At 47.1% G+C, this 25254-nt stretch overlaps 1 protein-coding gene across 1 annotated transcript; it reads left to right on the top strand.

Annotated features, from left to right (window-relative positions):
- Positions 1-6375: 6375 nt before the first annotated feature.
- LOC144602822 (zinc-binding protein A33-like) lies at positions 6376-24751 on the top strand. The gene is made up of 9 exons (XM_078415943.1): positions 6376-6432; positions 10877-11030; positions 12248-12362; positions 15986-16196; positions 16287-16382; positions 19998-20231; positions 21755-21777; positions 21873-21988; positions 24106-24751. The coding sequence occupies exons 1-9, from the start codon at positions 6376-6378 to the stop codon at positions 24594-24596; spliced, it is 1497 nt and encodes a 498-aa protein (XP_078272069.1). The 3' UTR covers positions 24597-24751.
- Positions 24752-25254: the final 503 nt, after the last annotated feature.

Below are 25254 nucleotides of genomic sequence, written 5' to 3'. Positions count from 1 at the left end.
GCAGGGGACAGACCTGAGTCAACCAAATCAGTCGTCACTGACAGGACAAGGAGGACCAGTGGCACATATTTCTTGTCGTATGCCAGAAGTGGCTGGACATTGAGAAATGTTGATAAACAAAATGGCCCCGGGCTCTGAGTCCATAGTTCCCTGAAAGTTGCACTGACTGCATAAAGTTCGGAAGGCACATGACATGCTTACGCACATAGATGGGGGTGTAAAATATAGGAGTTGGTACACAATGATGCAACTTTACAAAATACTGGTCAGCCTCACTTGGTGTATTGTGTGCAGGTCGACACGCTCAAGGAAGGATGGGTTTGTGCTGGAGGGTGAACTGAGGAGATTCGTTGGGATGTTGCTTGTGTTGGTAAACTTTCGTTATGGGGAGAGATTCGGCGCAAAATCCTCAATTTTTCAGGTGCATGTATGTAAGAGGATCTTTGCATGGACAGGTAGCTGAGCGTTTTCCACCGAGACAAAAGCCTAGCCTCAGGTCAATGCCAGTTTCCCTGGCGAATCTAATTCAAACAATGCCTCAATATGATAGACAGTTAATAACAGTGAACCTCGCGATTCCAACATGGGGCAACCCTGAGTCCAGTCACTGACAGGCCAGGCAGAGTAGACACAAAAAGCTGGAGTAACTTAGCGGGATAGGCTGCATCACTGGAGAGGAGTGGGTGACGTTTCGGGTCGAGAACCTTCTTCAGACTGATTAGGGATAAGGGAAACGAGAGCTGTCGACGATGATGTAGACAGATAAAGAGCAATGAATGAAAGATATGCAAAAAAGTAACAAAGATCAAGGAAACGTCAGACAGATTTATGGCACAGATTTCCCTCCCTTAAGATCGCCCATATATTTGTGATAATAATCCTGATCAGTACATTAATACCAGATTTCAATCCTTATGAGTTAGGTTAAATCAAATTTAACTCAACTGGACAAGTAGCTAGGTGTTTTCCTCCGAGACGAAATACTGGGCTAAGGTCTATGCTAGTTTGTCTGACTAGTCTCATTCATACCATGCTTCAATGTGGTGGATAGTCAATAACAATGAAGTTTGTAACTCCAGCAGGGGACAGGCCTGAGTTAACCAAAGTCAGTCGTCACTGACAGGACAAGGAGGATCAGTGGCATATATTTCTTTCTCTGATGCAACCCTGTGGGTTTTATGACAATCTTGGTCATCAAATTCCTACCAGTTTTCAATACCTCTGATTTAATTAAGTCAAGTTGTCTTTGCTGGCTAACTGGTAGAATTCAAACTCGTATCGTGGCGTGATTTTGCGATGCGGATGGGATTAAGATATATTATATCATCTAGCAATCTGTGCCTTGGTTGTTTTGCGTTCCTGTGTTGGATGTGTTCAGGGTTCTGACATCTCCAGCTGACCACTTGACTGTCAAGCTTCCCATCAGGTGAGATTGGTGCTGGTATAAAACTTTAGTTCCCCTTCATTTCATCATTGCGGTCGATCTTTGCATCTTTTTACAATTTCAATATGTCATCCACATAAGAAGAAAGTAATCCACACGTTTTACCTTGGTTAATCGCAACAAAGGGTTCTCTCAACATTGCATTCAGCCAGAAGGGGAGATTCAAATTTTCAGCCGGCACGGCACCCTCCCTCAATGACAATGTCTGGGCATCATCACTAACCCTGCAATTATTAAACAACCGATAAAACTTGCTCGTCGACATGTTAATGTGACTTTACAGATCCGTGTAGAGTTTAACTGAAGATCATGTCCTACCTCCTCTTGCGACCAGCCTCCTCCTGAAATAAATAAAGCAGAGATTGACTGAGGGGGCAGCAATTTCACCCAAGTTATTTCACAGAGTTGAAAATTCCCATTTTCTCCCTCCCTCCACTGTTGACACGCAGAGAACGCCACAGCGATGGAACCAATGCAGGAGGAACCACAGCGATGGAACCGATGTTGGAGGTATGATACATGTCTGAAAATTATGCTATAACTCAGAGGTGCAAGAAAGTCGTAACGTGTAGTGAATTTTCTGCTGAATAATGTCAGAAGCTCATAAGTGAGAGGAGCAGAATTAGGCCATTCGGCCCATCAAGTCTATCCCTTCATTAATTCATCACGAGAAACTGGTGCAGTTCAGCAAACTGCGACGTGATGTGAGACTCAAGGCCTTGTGACTGTTCCTGTACAATGAAAGGTAAGGGTTGTCGAAATCTTTTTCCATGAAATATATCCGCCCTCACGTTCACACTAACTCCAACCGATTGCCAGATCCCGCATTCAGTGGGTTAATTACAGGAGACAATTAAATCGACGTAGACACAAAATGCTGGAGTAACTCAGCGGGACAGGCAGCATCTCTGGAGAGAAGGAATGGGTGATGTTTCCTATCGAGACCCTTCTTCAGACTGATCCGTTTCGGGTCGAGACCCTTCTTCAGACTGGGTTACTCTAGCATTTTGTGTCTACCTTCGATTTAAACCAGCATCTGCATTTCTTCCCCACACAAATTAAATCGACGTGTTATGTAGATGAGGGCGGTGCCCATCCTGGTCACAGCGATGGCAGTTTCGCGCAGAGAGGACTCAGGGTCGAACCATGGTAATTAAAGCTGCAATAACTGGGAAACTAACTGTTGCAGTGCATTACCCAAAATACAAAACTACACAACAAGATCAGAAATGCCACCCAACAAGGTCTCACCCGGACTTGGGAAATCTTCTGCCCCTGTTTCTCTTCCATTTCCTGGACGGCTGATTTATTTTTTGTCAGAGACTGTATGGATGATTTAACCCGATTCTGGGAATCAGATGGAAAGGGGGTTACACAGTGAACTTTCAACTGTACATTCAAGCAAGTGATCGCAGTCGGTTTGCTTTTACCTTATAGATTTTAACCGCTTCTTTAATCGGCATCAAGCTGTGAGACTCGTGTTCCCGCTCGTCTCGACAATCCAGGCAGGCCTGTTTCTCGTCCGTTTCACAAAACAGCTTCAGTTCTTCCCGATGTTGCCCGCAGTGAAGTTTACTTTCCTTATCTTCCAAATTCAGGCTCAGTGTTCGAGCTTTCTCAGTGATACTCGCCAAGGCCCGATTATCCCGAACCGTGCGGTCTGCAAACTCCTCTCTGCATTCCGGGCAGGAGTTTCTCCCCTCCCTGTCCCAACTCTGTGTGGTACAGGATCGGCAGAAGCTGTGCCCGCACTCCAGTATAACCAGATCGGCGACGAAATCCTGGCAAATGGGACAAAAGTGCCTCCGCCACGAACTGACATTGAGAAGCCATTTTATCTCCCTGCACTGATTCGAAATCCTGTCACCTTCTGTTGCTGAACCCCTGCAATACTGCGAGTGTCCATTGCGCACGTATAACGGGAAATTCCGCTGCAATTGTTCAGCGTGAAGGTGCAGAGAATGCGCTGAAGACTGTCCGGAGCGGGGCGGAGACCTAAAAGGAGACTGACCTGGGTATAAAACGATGGTTAAAAAGGAGGATGAGAGGAGATCTTATCGAAACGTATAAGATTATTAAGGGGTTGGACACGTTAGAGGCAGGAAACATGTTCCCAATGTTGGGGGAGTCCAGAACAAGTGCCCACAGTTTAAGAATAAGGGGTAGGCCATTTAGAACTGAGATGAGGAAAAACTTTTTCAGTCTGAGAGTTGTGAATCTGTGGAATTCTCTGCCTCAGAAGGCAGTGGAGGCCAATTCTCTGAATGCATTCAAGAGAGAGCTAGATAGAGCTCTTAAGGATAGCGGAGTCAGGGGGTATGGGGAGAAGGCAGGAACGGGGTACTGATTGAGAATGATCAGTCATGATCACATTTGAATGGCTGTGCTGGCTCGAAGGGCCGAATGGCATCCTCCTGCACCTATTGTCTATTGTCTAAAATAGATTTAGAATTAATTCAAGTCGAATTAATTGTTAATTGCACAAGGACTGTAAGGAATAGCTGCGATTTTAAAAAAAACCTTGCCATCAACAGCATCACGCAGACATTTGGAAATTCTGTGATTAAAGTTGCATATCTGGAATAAAAAGGGAGAATGACTTACCTGGGTGTCGTGCATCTTATTTAATTGGCAAATTTGCTGCACTGCCCCCCAAGACAAGCGCCGCTGTGGCTCGCAGAGTGTTCCAGTGGTTGCACCTGCCACAAAATTTGGTCTCCAAATTTGAGGAAGGATATTCTTGCTATTGAGGGCGCGCAGCGTAGGTTTACTAGGTTAATTCCCGGAATGGCGGGACTGTCATATGTTGAAAGACTGGAGCGACTAGGCTTGTATACACTGGAATTTAGAAGGATGAGAGGGGATCTTATCGAAACGTATAAGATTATTAAGGGGTTGGACACGTTAGAGGCAGGAAACATGTTCCCAATGTTGGGGGGAGTCCAGAACAAGGGGCCACAGTTTAAGAATAACGGGTAGGACATTTAGAACGGAGATGAGGAAAAACTTTTTCAGTCAGAGAGTTGTGAATCTCTGGAATTCTCTGCCTCAGAAGGCAGTGGAGGCCACTTCTCTGAATGCATTCACGAGAGAGCAAGATAGAGCTCTTAAGGATAGCGGAGTCAGGGGGTATGGGGAGAAGGCTAGAACGGGGTACTGTTTGAGAATGATCAGCCATGATCACATTGAATGGCGGTGCTGGCTCGAAGGGCCGAATGGCCTACTCCTGCACCTATTGTCTATGGTCTATTGCCAGCTCCAGCGACATGGGCTCGATCCTGACCTCCGGTTTCGGCCTGTGTGGAGGTTGTTCATTCTCCCACGATCACGCGATTTCCCCCCGGGTGCCTCGGTCTCCTGCTACTTCCTCCAGGCGCGCGTTTTTTGGAGTTTTTGGTTAATTGGCTGCTTGAAGTGACCCCAGCGATAGAGTGGGGGGAACGATACAATGTGCAGAATATAGTTCCCAGCATTGCAGCGTAACGGTTTCAAAGGCAACGTCCAATATACCCCAATTAGATAGACGGGAATTGGACTGCATCCTTACTTATGGAAGGACTGTTCATCAGGGAGGAAGAAGCTGTCCCAGAGTCTGGGGGGTGCGCGCTTTCAAGCTTCTGTATTTTAGACAATAGACAATAGGGGCAGGAGGAGGCCATTCGGCACTTCGAGCCAGCACCACCAATCAAGGGCGGCACGGTAGCGCAGCGGTAGAGTTGCTGCTTTACAGCGAATGCAGCGTCGGAGACTCAGGTTCGATCCTGACTACGGGTGCTGCACTGTAAGGAGTTTGTACGTTCTCCCCGTGACCTGCGTGGGTTTTCTCCGAGATCTTCGGTTTCCTCCCACACTCCAAAGACGTACAGGTATGTAGGTTAATTGGCTGGGTAAATGTAAAAAAATTGTCCCTAGTGGGTGTAGGATAGTGTTAATGTACGGAGATCACTGGGCGGCACGGACTTGGAGGGCCGAAAAGGCCTGTTTCCGGCTGTATATATATGATGATGATGATGATGAATGTGATCATGGCTGATCATCCTCAATCAGTACCCCGTTCCTGCCTTCTCCCCATACCCCCTGACTCCGCTATCCTTAAGAGCTAGATCTAGCTCTTTCTTGAATGCATTCAGAGACTTGGCCTCCACCGCCTTCCGAGGCAGTCAATTCCACAGATTCACAACTCTCTGACTGAAAGGGTTTTTCCTCGTCTCCGTTCTAAATGGCCTACCCCTTATTCTTAAACTGCCCGCCCCGAGCAGGTGGACTACGGAATGACCGGCTCGGGTAAGTCTTTGACTCTGTTGGTTGCTTTGCCGAGTTGGCGTGAAGCCCAGGTGAAGTCAATGGTGGGATTTTGGTCTGTGTGATGGACTTGGGTTACGCCCACAACTTCCTGCAATTTTGTGTGGTCCTGGGCACTAATGTTCCCAAACCAAGCTGGATGCCACTCGACATTAGCGTTCCACTGCGCGTCTGCAACTGGCCCAATCAACCACCTCAACTGAACTGGAGTGGAAGCGAGTCACACCCGAGTCACTAGGGTCTGCCGGAGAAGTCCCCAGTGTTTCGCCCGGCCTTTAACCCGTCTCCCCGGCCGTGTCCGCATGTGGCAAATGGAGAAACATGTGTCATTTTCTAGTCACCAAATATAAGGAATAGAAATGGATCTTCTGGAGGATGCAGATATTTACGGGGATGGTTTCGGGGACGAAGCGTTTGGGGTCCATGGTAAGACTGGAGCAACGCATCTTGCTTAAAATACTGGGATAAATGGCAGAGCATCCCATAACATCCTTTATCAAACGATACGCCGTGCCTCCGATTATAGATTGACCTAAAGACTGGCGCACCAGTGGCCATTGCATTGTTGTGGCCTAAAATGAGGCCGGAGGGAGGTCTCCATCCACCCTGAGCCCTGTCTGTGAACCGAGATGCGGGCGGCGGGTTCCAGGGGGCAACGCATCGTGTTTACAGCCGACAGCCCAGTGGTAACAATATATTGATTTTTCTAACTTCAGGTAGCCCCGGCATTCCCTCTTTCTCAATCCCTTCTTTACCCAAGTCGCACCAGCTTCTCGTTTTCACCCAACAAACAGTCAACAATGGCCTGTTTCCTTTATCATCGTTACTTTTGTGCATATCTTTCATTCATTGACATTTATCTCTCTAGTGTAAGAAAATAACTGCAGATGCTGGTACAAATCGAAGGTATTTATTCACAAAATGCTGGTGTAACTCCATGTGAATAAATACCTTCGATTTGTACCAGCATCTGCAGTTATTTTCATTGTTGATTGTTTGTTAGGACATCGTTTTATAGTGAGAGTGGAAGGATTTCAGGGAAACTAGTCGGCAGTATTTTCAACAGAGTGTTATCGGTATGTGGAAGAAATTGCCAGAGTAGGTAGTTTAAATAAATACGATAACAACATGCAAGACATTTGGCCGGACATGGGTTTGGAGCAAACTGGGCCAAATTCAGGCTGGTGGATCTGGCAGAGATGGTGCACCTTGGTCGGCATGGACAAATAGGACACAATTCACAATTTCATAAGTGATAGGAGCAGAATTAGGCCATTCGGGCCATCGTCTTCGCCATTCGCCATCCTTTCCCCTGATCCCCATTCTCCTGCCTTCTCCACGTAAACTCATCAAAAATCTATTTATCTCTGACTTAAAAGATATCCATTAACCTGGCCTCCACAGCCTTCGGTGGCAATGAACTCCACAGATTCAACCACCCTGGTCTCTGGCGTGTTCTGGTGACCTACTTCGAACTTGACCTCGGGTGTTTTACTTGTGTTGCGTGTTGACCCTGTGGAGCCCTTCCACCTCCCCAAAACACGCTGGTTGGATAGTGAATCGTGAACTATAAATTATCACTGTGAATGTGAGTGGAGGGCAAACGAGTGGGAATTAATGGGCCCTGTCCCTTTCCGTCCTGTCTTAGAGGAAGAGAAGATTCTAAATACCCTGGAGAAAAATCTTCAAGAGATTCAAGAAAAAACTAAATTCCATTGAGTTGCTTCAGCGTTTTGTGTCTACCTTCGATTTAAACCAGCATCTGCAGTTCTTTCCTACACACTTATTCTCTCTCTAGTTGTTGGCATCAGAGGGAGCCATTCTCCCCCGAGTTATTATTTTGCTATTAATATGCTTGTCGTATCTCTGGGGATTCTCTTGTTTGTCGTGACTCGTGACTCTGTTTTGTTCCACTGATTTTCCTTTTAATTTGCTCCTGCAGGTTTTTATACTCCTAAACAAATAGCTTGATGATAGCAGCCTTTGCCCGACCAGTGCCTCGCTCCCTTTGTGGTTCCCTCATCCTTCCAGCCTTGCCCTTCACTCTCACAGGAATATTCAATTCTGGGCTATTTGCAACTTATGTTCATGAGCAGAGGAAAGGGGCAAAATATGCGGCACGTTATCAGGAAATCATTGTGACATAGGAATAGCATATGACATTTTCAGCGAGCATGCAAGTATATTTTCAATGTCGGAAAGTGTAAAATTATGCACTTCAGTAAATATAAACCAAACACGAGATCATTATTGAAATGGAAAGAGACCGTCTGATGAATGGAAGGCGGGCTTGTCTATGCGTTCTTGTGCTCGAATCACAAAAGATGAGCAAAAGAGAAAATGGCGCTTTGACCATTTTTGTTAAAGGGCTGGAATGTAGATATTAGAGAAGAAAAGACCATAACATATCAGAATGACCTCAGGAAGGGTAGAGCTCATAATGGCCCATTGTTGGCTGGGAAAGGAGTGCTAACGAGAAGGATATAAGGATGCAAACAGTGGAACTGGTAGGGCGACTAATGGAGGGGAGGGGAGAGAGGGACAGGAGGGAATGTGGGATACTCCAGCATTGTGCTAACTAAGAACGTATGTGATAGCATTGAAGGCAGCACGCACGTTCCCAATTCCTGGGATCAAGGTATTGTCTTGTCAGGCGAAGGTAAAAACGTAAATAGTCACTAAAATGCTGGAGTAACTCGGCGGGCTAAGCAGCATCTCTGGATAGAAGGGATGGGTGATGTTTCGGGTCGAGGCCCTTCTTGTATTTGTATTCTTTGGAGTTTAGATGAATGAAGAGTGGTCCAAAACCAGACCCTTAAGTCCACGACCGGACAGAGGTCAACGAATTTCTGGAAATCTCCAACTCAGAGACTTTGGGAGGTTTCACATGTTGGAGGTACTTAAACTAGTGCGAGACATTTTTTTCCCAAAAATTCAGGGAAACCGAAGACTTAGGGAATATGGCAAAGAGGAAGAGTTCAGACCAGAGCTGGATCAGCCACGACCACATTGTGGGCATTAACATTGAAATGTTACACACAGCAGAATTATCATCTGTATCCAGTTCATATCAGCAGTGGGTGCTCACCGTGGGGGTATTTGCTCTGTTTGTTTTGTCTATATGCGCTCAACGTCGAATGACATCCCATTCTAATCATTGACAGGCCATTCGGCCCATCACCTTCTGTCAAATCTTCTGTTCGACTAAACATCCCTCTCATCTAATTGCCACAATGCCCCGAATTCCAAGTGTGTTTATCCCGCTTTCTCTGAAAGTATTCCCAGATATTTGTCACGGTGCCTGCTGCTTCCACTTCTGACCGCTTGAGGGCGGTGTAGTCGGTGTCTTCTTTTGTGTTCATCTCTTTGCTAAAACTCTCGTTTGTTTGTTTGTTTGTTCCTGAACTACAGCCAAAACAGTACACGATAGCGCGACAATTTTAGGCCCACCTTACACACCGCCGTCCATTTTGGTGTTAATGGAAGCAGTTTTGGTCTCCAAATTTGAGGAAGGATATTTTTGCTATTGAGGACGTGCAGCGTAGGTTTACTAGGTTAATTCCCAGAATGGCGGGACTGTCATATGCTGAAAGACTGGAGCGACTAGGCTTGTATACACTGGAATTTAGAAGGATGAGAGGAGATCTTATCGAAACGTATAAGATTATTAAGGGGTTGGACACGTTAGAGGCAGGAAACATGTTCCCAATGTTGGGGGAGTCCAGAACAAGGGGCCACAGTTTAAGAATAAGGGGTAGGCCATTTAGAACTGAGATGAGGAAAAACTTTTTCGGTCAGAGAGTTGTGAATCTGTGGAATTCTCTGCCTCAGACGGCAGTGGAGGCCAATTCTCTGAATGCATTCAAGAGAGAGCTAGATAGAGCTCTTAAGGATAGTGGAGTCAGGGGGTATGGGGAGAAGGCAGGAACGGGGTACTGATTGAGAATTATCAGCCATGATCACATTGAATGGCGGTGCTGGCTCGAAGTGCCGAATGGCCTCCTCCTGCACCTATTGTCTATTGTTTATTGAAATCGGTGTTATATTTTTAGTTATTCACATTTTAAAGTTTAAATCTATCTCCTAGGGAGGGAGGGGGAGGGAGGGAGGAAGGGGTGTGGAGGCAGGGGGGATAAGGGGGGTTGAGAGGGATGGAGTGGGGGGAGGGGGGGAGGGAAAGGAGAGGAAGGAGGAGGGGGAGGGACGGAGGGGAGTGGTGAAGGGGGAGGGAGGGGAGGGTGCTGCACCAATACAGGAGACGTTTGTCCCCCACTTGGTCTAGTTATGTTTATTTCCATCTGTGTATCACTGTAATTTGTGCTACCAATTGAGTTCCCCGTTTAATTTCTGATGTTTGTCTCTATCGTTGTGCAGTCTAGGAGTTTCTCGTGCACTGACTTGTGCTCTTGTTCGCTTCACTCGTGTTTTCGACCTTTTTTTCCTAAACGCTCGACCTCGATTCCTCCGCCTTTGCATTTGCGGATTTCGAATCTGCGGCCTGTTTTCTCGACCAGGATTTTAATAAAAGCTCTTTGAGTTTTGACCCACTCCTGAGTCTTGTGTCCTCTGTCCACTTGTGTCTGCCCTGCTCTCGATATTGTTACAATCATGGTTTAGCCTGACATTATATTTACTGGATTTACTCTGGGATCTATGTTAAATTTCATCTTCGAGATTTGGACTTCCCATAACTACTATTTCTACACCCCCACCTCTTTTAATAAATGGCTAATCTCGCATTCCGGCATCATCCCATCCTCCCTGACATATTCTCCAGACCTGCTCAGTCTTTCCTGTAAGATGCTTCCTCTCAGTTGGGGCATGATTTTCGTGAACATTGCTGGTGCTTTCAAACCTGGTTCTCTGTCCCCAGAACCATATGCACGTTCTGTCTGTGTGGCGCCAGAGGCTTGTAGTACTTTGCATGGCATTCCTGCTGTTGTGATTTTAAAAAGAATGTCCAGTCAATTCAATAGACAATAGACAATAGGTGCAGGAGGAGGCCATTCGGCCCTTCGAGCCAGCACCGCCATTCAATGTGATCATGGCTGATCATTCCCAATCAGTACCCCGTTCCTGCCTTCTCCCCATACCCCCTGACTCCGCTATTTGTGGAATTCTCTGCCACAGAAGACAGAGGTAAAACCAGGTACTGCGGTATCGGCCGATATATTAACCCGTTACCCGCGGGGAAAGTGGATCTGGGGCTGCGAGAATGAACAGATTCCGATGCTGGAGGCCGGCATCGACGTGGGAGGAGTGGCGGTGACTGAAACACACTCCGGTATGACGAGTGAAATGAACAGAAGAGACAGCAGGCTCGAAGGGCCGAATGGCCTACTCCTGCACCTATTTTCTATGTTTCTATGTTTCTATAACTTGAGTAATACATTGTGCTATTATTTGCATTGTTTTTCATCAGCTTCGTGAGTTAATACAATGCTGTTCTTAATAAACAAAACTTAACCTTCTTATTAAGGAATTAATGTAAGTCGGTGGTCAATTTCTCAGGACGTAGATGTCGCGGCACGAACAGCATTTATTTCATATCACTAATTGCCCTCTGAGTAGATCGCTCGGCCATTTCCAAGGACATTTGATCTTCAACCACTTTGACCGAGTTGGATCTTTAACAAAATAAGAGTGTTGCGCTCATCGTTTTTCAGACAGTTTATTTTTTTCAAGTATTCGAGGCGATTAACTGTATTTAAGGTGCGGAAAAATAATTTACATTGTGTCCCTGGATTGTGCCACTGGATTCCTCGTTCGATAATTAAATCGGTGCCTCGCCACCGCACTCCAACCTCTAGTTGATGCCTCGAGTTCTTGTTTCTTGGTCCTATATAAGATAATTAGGGGATTGGACACATTAGAGGCAGGAAACATGTTCCCAATGTTGGGGGAGTCCAGAACAAGGGGCCACAATTTAAGAATAAGGGGTAGGCCATTTAGAACGGAGATGAGGAAGAACTTTTTCAGTCAGAGAGTGGTAAAGGTGTGGAATTCTCTGCCTCAGAAGGCAGTGGAGGCCAGTTCGTTGGATGCTTTCAAGAGAGAGCTGGATAGAGCTCTTAAGGATAGCGGAGTGAGGGGGTATGGGGAGAAGGCAGGAACGGGGTACTGATTGAGAGTGATCAGCCATGATCGCATTGAATGGCGGTGCTGGCTCGAAGGGCTGAATGGCCTACTCCTGCACCTATTGTCTATTGTCTATTGTCCTCCAAAATATTCCAAATGGAATTTAAACTGGAGGTGGCGTAGTATGGACTTAAGCAAGAAGGGCTTCTTGGAGACGAAGAGCTGCCTTAAATTTAGTTGCCTAATATGTAATTTAGTAGCCTAATATGCAGTCCGGATTCCGTCTTTCTCCGGGGATTAAAAAAAATTACAACAATAGAAGCCTCGGATACAATAATTACCTTGGCTCCGATCTGGTTGCCACATTGGCCGGCTTGTATGTGCACGATCTCCCGCATGGTAAATGTGTTAATTTGAGTTTAGGGAAGGACGAAAGTAAGAAAGAGAGAAAGAAAGACGGAAGCCGGTCTGTCCCGCTGGTTTGCAGAGTGACCGCGCCGCTCTCAGCAGTTCACCAGTTCCTGTGGGATTGCGGCCCGTCAGTTAATAACCATGTCCAAAACCGGGATTATTCCCGTCACGATCTCACACACCTCTATAAAATCACCCCTCATCCTCCAAGGAATAAGGTCTGCCCAATCTCTCCCTACAGTGAGGCCCTCAGGCCCTGGCAACGTCCTCATAAGTATATCTACACCCTTTCCAATGTATCCACATTCTTCATACAGCAGAGTGAACAAAGCTGAACACATTGGTCCACACTGGCCATCCTTATATGAAATGATGCACGGTTTCTCCAAATATAGATGGACCTGAAGAGTGGAGCGTGAGAGACGAGTGTACTGATGTGGATGAAAATGTGTTGACTTCCATCCTGATCCCGGGCTGTGAACGCAGATGCGGGCGGCGGGTTCCACTGCCCTCAGTTACACCTCCTGAGCGCTGGTCCCTGTCCCTGGGACTCTTTTAAAGAGCAACAAAAGTTAACTAAAAAGGCAATACGGGGAGAAAAGATGAGGTGCGAGGGTAAGCTAGCCAATAATATAAAGGAGGATAGCAAAAGTTTTTTTAGGTATGTGAAGAGGAAAAAAATAGTCAAGGCAAATGTGGGTCCCTCGAAGACAGAAGCAGGGGAATTTATTATGGGGAACAAAGAAATGGCAGACGAGTTAAACCGTTACTTTGGATCTGTCTTCACTGCGGAGGATACACACAATCTCCCAAATGTTCTAGGGGCCGGAGAACCTAGGGTGATGGAGGAACTAAAGGAAATCCACATTAGGCAGGAAATGGTTTTGGGTAGACTGATGGGACTGAAGGCTGATAAATCCCCAGGGCCTGATGGTCTGCATCCCAGAGTACTTAAGGAGGTGGCTCTAGAAATAGTGGAAGCATTGGAGATCATTTTTCAATGTTCTATAGATTCAGGATCAGTTCCTGTGGATTGGAGGATAGCAAATGTTATCCCACTTTTTAAGAAAGGAGGGAGAGAGAAAACGGGTAATTATAGACCAGTTAGTCTGACATCAGTGGTGGGGAAGATGCTGGAGTCAATTATAAAAGACGGTAGCGCAGCGGTAGAGTTGCTGCTTTACAGCGAATGCAGCGCCGGAGACACAGGTTCGATCCTGACTACGGGTGCTGCACTGTAAGGAGTTTGTACGTTCTCCCCGTGACCTGCGTGGGTTTTCTCCGAGATCTTCGGTTTCCTCCCACACTCCAAAGACGTACAGGTATGTAGGTTAATTGGCTGGGTAAATGTAAAAATTGTCCCTAGTGGGTGTAGGATAGTGTTAATGTACGGGGATCACTGGGCGGCACGGACTTGGAGGGCCGAAAAGGCCTGTTTCCGGCTGTAGATATATGATATGATATGAAATTGCTGAGCATTTGGATAGCAGTAACGGGATCATTCCGAGTCAGCATGGATTTACGAAGGGGAAATCATGCTTGACAAATCTACTGGAATTTTTTGAGGATGTAACTAGGAAAATTGACAAGGGAGAGTCAGTGGATGTGGTGTACCTCGACTTTCAGAAAGCCTTCGACAAGGTCCCACATAGGAGATTAGTGGGCAAAATTAGGGCACATGGTATTGGGGGTAGGGTACTGACATGGATAGAAAATTGGTTGACAGACAGAAAGCAAAGAGTGGGGATAAATGGGTCCCTTTCGGAATGGCAGGCAGTGACCAGTGGGGTACCGCAAGGTTCGGTGCTGGGACCCCAGCTATTTACGATATACATTAATGACTTAGACGAAGGGATTAAAAGTACCATTAGCAAATTTGCAGATGATACTAAGTTGGGGGGTAGTGTGAATTGTGAGGAAGATGCAATAAGGCTGCAGGGTGACTTGGACAGGTTGTGTGAGTGGGCGGATACATGGCAGATGCAGTTTAATGTAGATAAGTGTGAGGTTATTCACTTTGGAAGCAAGAATAGAAAGGCAGATTATTATCTGAATGGTGTCAAGTTAGGAGGAGGGGGAGTTCAACGAGATCTGGGTGTCCTAGTGCATCAGTCAATGAAAGGAAGCATGCAGGTACAGCAGGCAGTGAAGAAAGCCAAAGGAATGTTGGCCTTCGTAACAAGAGGAGTTGAGTATAGGAGCAAAGAGGTCCTTCTACAGTTGTACCGGGCCCTGGTGAGACCGCACCTGGAGTACTGTGTGCAGTTTTGGTCTCCAAATTTGAGGAAGGATATTCTTGCTATGGAGGGCGTGCAGCATAGGTTCACTAGGTTAATTCCCGGAATGGCGGGACTGTCGTATGTTGAAAGGCTGGAGTGATTGGGCTTGTATACACTGGAATTTAGAAGGATGAGGGGGGATCTTATTGAAACATATAAAATAATTAGGGGATTGGACACATTAGAGGCAGATAACATGTTCCCAATGTTGGGGGAGTCCAGAACAAGGGGCCACAGTTTAAGAATAAGGGGTAGGCCATTTAGAACGGAGATGAGGAAGAACTTTTTCAGTCAGAGGGTGGTGAAGGTGTGGAATTCTCTGCCTCAGAAGGCACTGGAGGCCAGTTCGTTGGATGCTTTCAAGAGAGAGCTGGATAGAGCTCTTAAGGATAGCGGAGTTAGGGGGTATGGGGAGAAGGCAGGAACGGGGTACTGATTGAGAGTGATCAGCCATGATCGCATTGAATGGCGATGCTGGCTCGAAGGGCTGAATGGCCTACTCCTGCACCTATTGTCTATTGTCTATTGTCTATTGTTCCTGTACCCGTAAAAGGGACCACATCACCCCGATTCTGGCCTCTCCCCACTGGCTCCCAGTACAGTACAGAATCAACTTCAAGCTCCTCCTATTCACATACAAAGCCCTAAACGGGCTTGCCCCCCCCCCCCCCCCTATCAAAAATCTTCTAACCCACCACTCTAACTCCAGGTCTCTCAGGTCGGCCGACTTGGGGCTACTCACTATCCCGCGGTCTAGGCTTAAGCTCAGCGGTGACCGCGCCTTTGCGGTTGCAGCTCCGAGACTGTGGAACAGCATACCTCTCCCCATCAGAACTGCCCCCTCCATCGACTCCTTTAAGTCCAGGCTCAAAACCTAGTTTTACTCCCTAGCGTTTGAGGCCCTCTGAGGGGGCGCTGTGAACTGTTTATGTATGGGCTGTTATGTTTGTGTGCCATTGTACGTTCTTTTCTTAGTACCTGGACTGATGTACAGCACTTTGGTCAACGTGGGTTGTTTTTAAATGTGCTATACAAATAAAATTGACTTGACTTGACTTCTGCCCTGCCTTGGACAATCCCAGGACAATCTCTCCGCTTTCATCTAATTTATATTCAGGCCGGTTTAATGTCGAAGTGACCCCTCCCTCGAGTGATTAGTTGGAAGTGGCCAGGACACCTTCACACTGAACATTTGCAGCCAAATAACGTCATTGCCCGAGACGGCAGCGCGCGCAGTGGAAAACACTGAACCAGGAAGAGGCGGAGTTACAATGGCTGCGAAAGACCAGGTCGAGAGTTGGACCGAGGAGGCAGTTTGTCCCATCTGCCTCGATTTCTTCACCGATCCGGTGTCACTGGAGTGTGGGCACAACTTCTGCCGCCCCTGTATCACACAGAGTTGGGACAGGGAGGAGAGAAACTCCTGCCCGGAATGTAGAGAGCAGTTTGCAGACCGCACCCTCAGGGTTAGTCGGGCCTTGGCGAGACTGGCTGAGAAAGCTCGAGCACTGAGCCTGAATTGGACAGAGAAGGAAAGTAAACTTCTCTGCGAGAAACATCAGGAAGAACTGAAGCTGTTTTGTGAGACTGATAAGAAACTGATCTGTGTGATCTGTCGAGATGCGATGGAACACAAGACTCACAGCTTCTTACCGATAGAAGAAGCTGTTGGAATCTACAAGGTAAAAGCAAACCGATTTTGATCGCATCATTGTGTGATCTCTTCTTTATTGGCTAACAAATTTCTTCTCTGATCTCACACCCAATGCCAGAATCAGGTGAAATCATCCTTCGAATCTCTCACAAAAAAGAAATCAGAGATGCAGCAAATGGAGCAGCAACAGCAAGAGAAGATTTCTGGAGTTCTGGTGAGGTTTTCCAATTTCGATTACCACATCTTGTGCAGTTTTCGTCAACGTGATGTGTGTGTCACGTGAGGGCACCTCTCTGCAGTTCAGGAGTCGAGGGTTGGGGCTATGGAGAGACACTGGGTGGGAAGGCACTGAGATGGAGTGGATGTGGAAAGGATGTTTCGACTGGTGGGACAGTCCAGGCCCAGAGATCATTGCCACTGCACTAAAGTGCGCTCTTTCATAAAGGAGGTGAGGAGGAACTTCTTTAGTCAGACAATATAGAAAATAGATAATAGATGCAGGAGTAGGCAATTCGGCCCCTTCGAGCCAGCACCACTATTCAATTGATAGACAATAGACAATAGGTGCAGGAGTAGGCCATTCAGCCCTTCGAGCCAGCACCACCATTCAATGCGATCATGGCTGATCACTCTCAATCAGTACCCCTTTCATGCCTTCTCCCCATATCCCCTCACTCCGCTATCCTTAAGAGCTCTATCCAGCTCTCTCTTGAAAGCATCCAACGAACTGGCCTCCACTGCCTTCTGAGGCAGAGAATTCCACACCTTCACCACTCACTGACTGAAAAAGTTCTTCCTCATCTCCATTCTAAATTGCCTACCCCTTATTCTTAAACTGTGGCCCCTTGTTCTGGACTCCCGCAACATTGGGAACATGTTTCCTGCCTCTAATGTGTCCAATCCCCTAATTATCTTATATGTTTCAATAAGATCCCCCCTCATCCTTCTATATTCCAGTGTATACAAGCCTAATTGTTCCAGACTTTCAACATACGACAGTCCCGCCATTCCGGTAATTAACCTAGTGAACCTACGCTGCACGCCCTCAATAGCAAGAATATCCTTCCTCAAATTTGGAGACCAAAACTGCACACAGTACTCCAGGTGCGGTCTCACCAGTGCCCGGTACAACTGTAGAAGGACCTCTTTGCTCCTATACTCAACTCCTCTTGTTATGAAGGCCAACATTCCATTGGCTTTCTTCACTGCCTGCTGTACCTGCATGCTTCCTTTCAGTGACTGATGCACTAGGACACCCAGATCTCGTTGAACATCCCCTCTACCTAACTTGACACCATTCAGATAATAATCTGCCTTTCTATTCTTACTTCCAAAGTGAATAACCTCACACTTATCTACATTAAACTGCTTCTGCCATGTACCCGCCCACTCACACAACCTGTCCAAGTCACCCTGCAGCATTATTGCATCTTCCTCACATTTCACACTACCCCCCAGTTTAGTATCTTCTGCAAATTTGCTAATGGTACTTTTAATGCCTTCATATAAGTCATTAATGTATATCGTAAATAGCTGGGGTCCCAGCACCGAACCTTGCGGTACCCCACTGGTCACTGCCTGCCATTCCGAAAGGGGCCCGTTTATCCCCACTCTTTGCTTTCTGTCTGTCAACCAATTTTCTATCCATGTCAGTACCCTACCCCCAATACCATGTGCTCTAATTTTGCCCACTAATCTCCTATGTGGGACCTTGTCGAAGGCTTTCTGAAAGTCGAGGTACACCACATCCACTGACTCTCCCCTGTCAATTTTCCTAGTTACATCCTCAAAAAATTCCAGTAGATTTGTCAAGCATGATTTCCCCTTCGTATGGCTGATCATTCTCAATCAGTACCCCGTTCCTGCCTTCTCCCCATACCCCCTGACTCCACTATCCTTAAGAGCTCTATCTAGCTCTCTCTTGAATGCATTCGGAGAATTGGCATCCACTGCCTTCTGAGGCAGAGAAGGCAGTGAGGAAGAGGGGAGTTAATCTGTGTAACTCACTGCGTGGCGGGCTGTAGAGGCCAGCGGATATTTTTGAGGCAGAGAGAGACAAATTACCTATTGGAACGGTGTCAATTGTTATGGGGTGAAGGCAGGAATATGGGATTAGACCATGAATGAGCGGCGGTGTAGACTTGATCAGCCGAATGGCCCAATTCCACTCGTGTCAACTTTCCCCTTTTATCCCTACTAGCAGAATCAATAACCAGGGGACATATGCTTAATGTGTGAGGGGAAAGATTTACTACGAATATTTTTCACACAGCATATGGTGGGGGTATGGGACAGACTGCCAGAGGAGGTGGTTGAGTCAGGTATAACAACATATACAATACACAAGCTGCTGTGGACCCGTTGGGTCAAAACATCTCCTGCATTTGTGTAGCATCGTCCCCTCTCCCGCTCCCCCCTCCCCCCCCCAACTCACCCACTCCGACCCCCTTAACATCAACGGGCCCCAACTGCGCAGGCGCGGACCCGAGCTTCCCATTGTGACATCGGACACGGAGGTATTACTGCGCAGGGGCGGCTGACGCGCAGGGAGAGTGGAAAAGGCATTTATTAAAGTTTAAAAAGTGATATTTAAGTTTAAAAAGTGAATAACTTTTAAAATATAACAAACATTTGAACCGGACGGCAATGGTGAGTAAGATGTGCCTTATTGTTGTGCGATCGGGTACTGTTTTGGCTCAATTTCGGGTACAAATATGTATATATACAAGATGAGAGGTTTAGTAATATATAGATTTGGACCGCGATATGGATTAGAAAGGTTTAGAATGACTGGGGCCAAAAGCGGGCAGGTGGAACCAGAGTAGGTGAGTCACCTTGGGCAAGTTGGACTGCTATTGAGGGCGTGCAGCGTAGGTTTACTAGGTTAATTCCCGGAATGGAGGGACTGTCATATGTTGAAAGACTGGAGCGACTAGGCTTGTATACACTGGAATTTAGATGGATGAGAGGAGATCTTATCAAAACGTATAAGATTATTAAGGGGTTGGACACGTTAGAGGCAGGAAACATGTTCCCAATGTTGGGGGAGTCCAGAACAAGGAGCCACAGTTTAAGAATAAGGGGTAGGCCATTTAGAACTGAGATGAGGAAAAACTTTTTCAGTCAGAGAGTTGTGAATCTGTGGAATTCTCTGCCTCAGAAGGCAGCGGAGGCCAATTCTCTGAATGCATTCAAGAGAGAGCTAGATAGAGCTCTTAAGGATAGCGGAGTCAGGGGGTATGGGGGAGAAGGCAGGAATGGGGTACTGATTGAGAATGATCAGCCATGATCACATTGAATGGTGGTGCTGGCTCGAAGGGCCGAATGGCCTCCTCCTGCACCTATTGTCTATTGACTTGTTTCCACACAGTCACCTATGTGACTCTACGATTTGCTGGTGTCTCCTTCTTCTGGTGACATGGTTCTAGTCTGATCTCGGTGCTGTCCGTGTTATTCATGCATTCTCCCTGTGACAGCGAGGGATTCATATCACATCCCAAAGTCAGATGGGTTAGATGACCAGATGGCAACTGCATGTTATGCTCGTGAAAGTGGGCGGTGGGCGAATGAGTGGGAATGAACGGGCAGGCGAAATGGAATAAGCATTAAGACAAGCTTTTGAATTGCCACGGTAATTAAACACACGGATTAAACCCAAGTGAATGGGACTATCGTAGATGTCTACAAAGGGCAGCATGGACATGGTGGGCCAAATAGATTATTATTGTGCTCCATGCCACAAGGGTGATTTACCAACTACCCCCTCCCATATCGTTAGGAAACACAATAGAGTAGTATTACATATTGATCGTCACCTTCCCTTTCACAGGAACAGTCACACGACCTTCAGTCACAGATGACATCCCATTTTGCTGACCTGCACCAGATTCTCACTGAGAAAGAGCGGCGCGTGCTGGCGGATATCCGGGAAGAAGAGGAGAAGATTCGACGCACAATGGAGAAAAGTCTTCAAGAGATTCAAGCGAATTTAAATTCCATCCAAAAGGAACTCTCAATGTTGCAGAAACAGATGGATCAAAAAGACAACGGGATATTTCTGAAGGTGAGGGGTTACCCTGCTGTTAGGCGAAGTGAAACTGCACAGTCACAACATGGTGGGTGACATTTCTGAAATTAATGCATCATTCACCCGTAATTCAGAGCTGGGTCAATGTTCCGTCTGTTCCAGCACCGTGCTGCTGTTCTTCCCAAATGAAAGGACCTCCTGATTAAACTGTGTGATCTCAACACGGCCTGCAAACTCCTTGAGAAAGAGTCGCTGTGACCTTGTCACTGAGTTAGTGAACGTGTAATATTTCCCCGAAAAGAAGGAAAATCTGCAGGGATCATAAGACCAAGGGGAAAGTCTTTTGTATGGTCAGCATTAGAGGAAAAGGAGTTTGTGGCGTTAGAGCATCCCCGTGAAGGCAGTCTAATGATTTTAGTCTGGGATGCACATTGGAATCTGACCTCCTCAACAGCACTTAATTGGACCTGTCCTATCCCTAGTTATCCTTCTGCTCTTAAAGGGGAATGTTCTCCGCCGGTTATTCTTTTGCTGGTAATACACTCGTAGAATCTTGTCGAGGAGGTTGTCACAATTATCCGACCTACATCATGAGCACCTTGCAGAGATTTCATGACGTTAACCATGAAATGATGTTACAGTAATGGAGGCAACACAAAAGTGAATCATCGGGATCATTGCAGGATGAGAGGCTGGTCTCATCAGCTGTCCTTATCGAGGTTGGATCGATATTCCTTGCAGTTTAAAAGGATGAACAGTCGTTTTACCATTGTCTCCAAGGTCCACGACTGGACAGAGGGCAGTGAATCTCTGGAATTCTCTAACCCAGAGACATTTGGGGATTTAAACTGTTGGCAGTATTTGAACCAGGAGGAGAGACTTTTTTTGTTGTTGAAACTTCCAGGAAATGAACATGAGGGGAATGGGGGAAAAGGGGGAGTTCTGTCCTGGGCAAGATTAGCCATGGCCACATTGTGGGGGTTAGCATTGAAATCTAGAATGTGGCACACACATCATCGTTTGTCATCTGTCATCCATGAATTGGACCTGAAGGGAATGGGGCAAACAGGGGGAAAACTCTTGTGCTTATCCAGCTTCCCCTTCAATGTATCTCCAGTAATGGCTTCAGCCACTTTTGTGCGATTGAGTTCCACGTTCCCTTTGCTGCATTACTAATGGGATTTATTAAAGGCCATCCCATATTTCATCTTTGAATTTTGTTCTCCCTAAAAGTAGGAATACTATTATTCGCCCCACCCATTTAAATCCACAGATAATCTTAAATCATTCCACCCCTTCATTCCCTGCCATCTTCTTCAGATAACACCCCACCATCTTCGCATTCTTCCCCGTAACATGCCCCCTCTCAATTATGGCATAATTTCCATGTGCGTTCCGTGTGTTCTTTGTCCCTACAGAAATACTGTATCCTCTTTATGTGTGCCTGCCGCAATAAGAGTTGGTAAATACGAATCTTGTGTCAATTTGCTTGCCATTTCGGTTGTTGGGATGCAGATATTCTGGCCCAGTTATTCAGATTTGTGTTTTGTTTCTTTCAGGAGGCAGCTGGTCGGAAAAGGAGGTAGGATACACTCTTGATTGAAACGGTGATGTTTTCGTAGAACAGCTCCGAAATTGTTGAAGGTCAAATTCTAACCAGCTGTTAAATATTTGCAGGGTTCGTGATGAGGTTAATACATTGTCAGTGACAGACAGGGCCTTGCCGATTGAAAAGATTCATAACCACTTTGTGTTGAACACGTTGTGGAGAGAAACCTGTGTCATTCAACGAGGTAAAACATGTTCAGTTTCCATTCTTCTTATTGTTTACACCACAAATGTAAGCATTACGCAGTAATTGTACCCGCCTCCGCCTCTGGCATCTCGTTCTATCTCTCGACCATTCACCGTCTGAAAACATTGACCTTCACTGCCTTTCCCAATTTTACCATCTCACCTTAAATTGATGCCCTCAATCTTTAGACTTCAGAAAATTCCGTCTTCCATTCTTCAGCCCATTACACCCGCTAATTAAGATCACTCTTCATCTCAGATAACCTTCTTCCCTGTCCATGACGCCATCAATGTTAATGTCCTCCACAAAACTACTAACCATGCCACCCACATACTCATACAAAGCGCCCATATAAATAACGACCAACAATGGACAGAGCATCAAGGTCTGTGGCACACCTTTTGAGAGACTCCAGTGTGCATCCCTCCACCAACCCGCTGTCTTCTGACTTCAGGCCACGGCTCTGCTCCATTGTGTAACTCGCCCTGTATTCGCTCAGATCCAAACATCCAGCCCGCGTACCACGCAGAGGGTTGAAGTTGTTTCTCCAGCATAGCAGTAAATATCTGGAATTGTGTGACCTAATTAATGGCGACAGGCCAGATTTTTGGATATATGTGAAGGGAAAATAGTTGGATATTGGGAAGATCATTAAACTGAGGGTTATGGTGAAGTCACACTGAAGAGGAATTGGAGCCAGCTTAGATCAGCCATGATCACATTGAACAGAGGATGTGCCTGAGGGGCAGCGCCTACTCCCGTATCTACTTTCTTCCTGTCTTATTTTTTTCCTACTTAAACAAAGATAAGCTTTGCACAGAGGGAATGCAGCAACGATAGACAATACTTGTTTCTGTAATGATATGTGTTGTGCGGGTGAGATTGAGTAGACTCGGCCTGTGCACTCGAGAGTTCAGTTGTATTTGAGGAGATCTGACTGTTCAGTGGGCTGGGTGTAGGGAGGATGTCTCCCATGTCTGAGGGGTCTGAAGCCAGCAGCCACCCTCTCAGAATGTGGGCTGGACCATTTGGGACAGAGATAAGGAGTCATTGCTGCACGCAAAGTCTGGGGATCCTTAGGAATTCCCTGCATTGGTGGCTGAGATGACTTGGTCTTTCAGTACTCTTGGAGCCAGAGTGCCATGGTTGTACATTACAGGGACAGGCCCTTCAGCCCATCGTGCCCATCTCCATCTTTTGTCCCGGCCAAACAAATCCCATTTGCTAGCATTAGAACCGTGTTATTTTACACCTCGATGGCTAAATTGCAATGCCTCTGAAATGTCGTGATGACATCTGATTCCACCACCTACTTCATGACAATAAAGTATCGGTGATCTAGCCTATATCCTGCTGCAGACTTTGACAGACTTCCTTGCTGTCCACAACAATACCCGTTCTCCACAAACTTAGTAATCACACCTTCTACCTCCAACCACCAAACCAATTACGGGTCCATTTTACCAACTCGTCTTGGATCCCACCTGCCTTCGCTTTCTGGACCAGCCTTACATGCGGAACATTGTCAAGTCCCTCAGTGAAGTTCATATATTGGTTCACAACGAGACCAGAGTGTTCTTGGTTGCACAGACGCATTAAATCCACCCTCCAATAAATAAAGCAAGTAACCAGTAGCAGATTGCCTCGCCCGTCCAGTCCACTCTCGTTCAGTGTGATCACCGCAACTCCACCCCACATCTCTACCTCCTCTTTAATCACCTCTAATTACCCCTCACACCAGTCTCCTCATCTTCCGATCTGCCTCTCCCTCGCCATCTACTGGCAAGATATTTGACTGCCCGCCTTATTTCTCCATCCCCACCCGCAATTTCTCGTTCATTTTCACTTTCCGCATTTGTTTTCCCCGTCCGCATGCACCGCTCCCTCCCATTCCCGATAACCCGCGGGATTTTCCCTCTACAACCCGGTTAAAAACGCCGGTAAAGATGTCTGTTGTCCACCCGATGTGGTTTTGGGTGAAACCCCGGGCAGGGTTTCAGTTGTCCGCCCGCCTGTGCCTGAGGCCGAGCGGCCTCTCCCCCGGTCCCGGGGCCGCGCTGCCCGAGTCTCCCCCCGACCCCCGGGGACTCTCTGATTCTCTGCTTCTCCCCCCAGTCTCCGTCACCCTGGATGTGGAAACAGCGGGTCCGTGGCTCGAGGTGGCTGAGGATCGGAAGAGGGTGAGATGGACCCGGACCCGGAGGAGTCTCCGGCAGCGGCAGCGTGTTCGCCCACCCTGGATCGCGGGGCTTGGGTCACGGACATTTCACCGTCCGGCGCGGCCTAAGATAGGCCGCGGGATATTTCTCTGCTGGGCGGGGACTTCAATGTCGGGAGCCACGACCGCCCCGACGTGCAGCAACAGCGGCAGCAGCAGCGTGTTCGCCCGCCCCGGATCGGACTTATCATCGGCGGAGCCGGCCGTCTTCGGAGGCTGCGGGAGCGGCTGCGACGCGACGCGCCTTGGGCTTGGCCCGCTGTGGACCATCCGGTGCGGCCTGCAACCACAACAACCTGACTGCGGGAGAGGACAGCAGGAGAAGGGAAAGACATTGTGGCCTTCCATCACAGTGAGGAGAGAGAGGACTGGAGGAGACTCACTGTGATGAATGTTTCTGTGATGGATGTTTCTTTTTTGTGTGTTTTTGGGGTTGGGTGGTTTGAGTGCCTGTTTGATGCTTTTATTGTTGGACTGTGTTTTTGGGGGTTTTGGGGTGTGTGATTTGAATGCCTATTTAATGCTTCTATTGTTGGACTGTGTTTTGGGGGGTTTTTTGGGGTTGGGTAATTTGGGTGCCTGTTTAGTGGTTTTATTGTTGGACTGTAGGTGATTGAATTAACATTTTGTTTAAGATGGCCGCGCCGTTGTTTTTGGCTGCCTGCCACTGTATGTTTCTTTTTTTTTTCCTAGTCAGATGTGCAGCACTTTGGTCAACGTGGGTTGTTTTTAAATGTGCTATACAAATAAATTGACTTGACTTGACTTGACTTGACACCGGGAAGAGGTTTACAGACAGGGCGTGTGTGCTGGGATCGGAGGGATTCACATCGGGGAGACATTACTGGGAGGTGGAGGTGGCGGGGAGTGAGGGCTGGGGTCTGGGAGTCGCCGCAGAGTCTGTGGAGAGGAAGAGACCGGTCACACTGACCCCGGAGACTGGAGTCTGGAGCATCGGGCGGTTGTTTGACGTGTTTGCTGCACTCACCTCCCCTCCATCCCCTCCATCCCGTCTCCCCGCCCGTCCCATCCCCGGGAGGGTGGGA

The sequence above is a fragment of the Rhinoraja longicauda genome, chromosome 19 (genome assembly GCF_053455715.1).
Source record: "Rhinoraja longicauda isolate Sanriku21f chromosome 19, sRhiLon1.1, whole genome shotgun sequence".
NCBI classification, from domain to species: Eukaryota; Metazoa; Chordata; class Chondrichthyes; order Rajiformes; family Arhynchobatidae; genus Rhinoraja; species Rhinoraja longicauda.
Note: the sequence above shows the minus strand (reverse complement) of the source record. Positions and strands in the feature narration are given on the sequence as shown.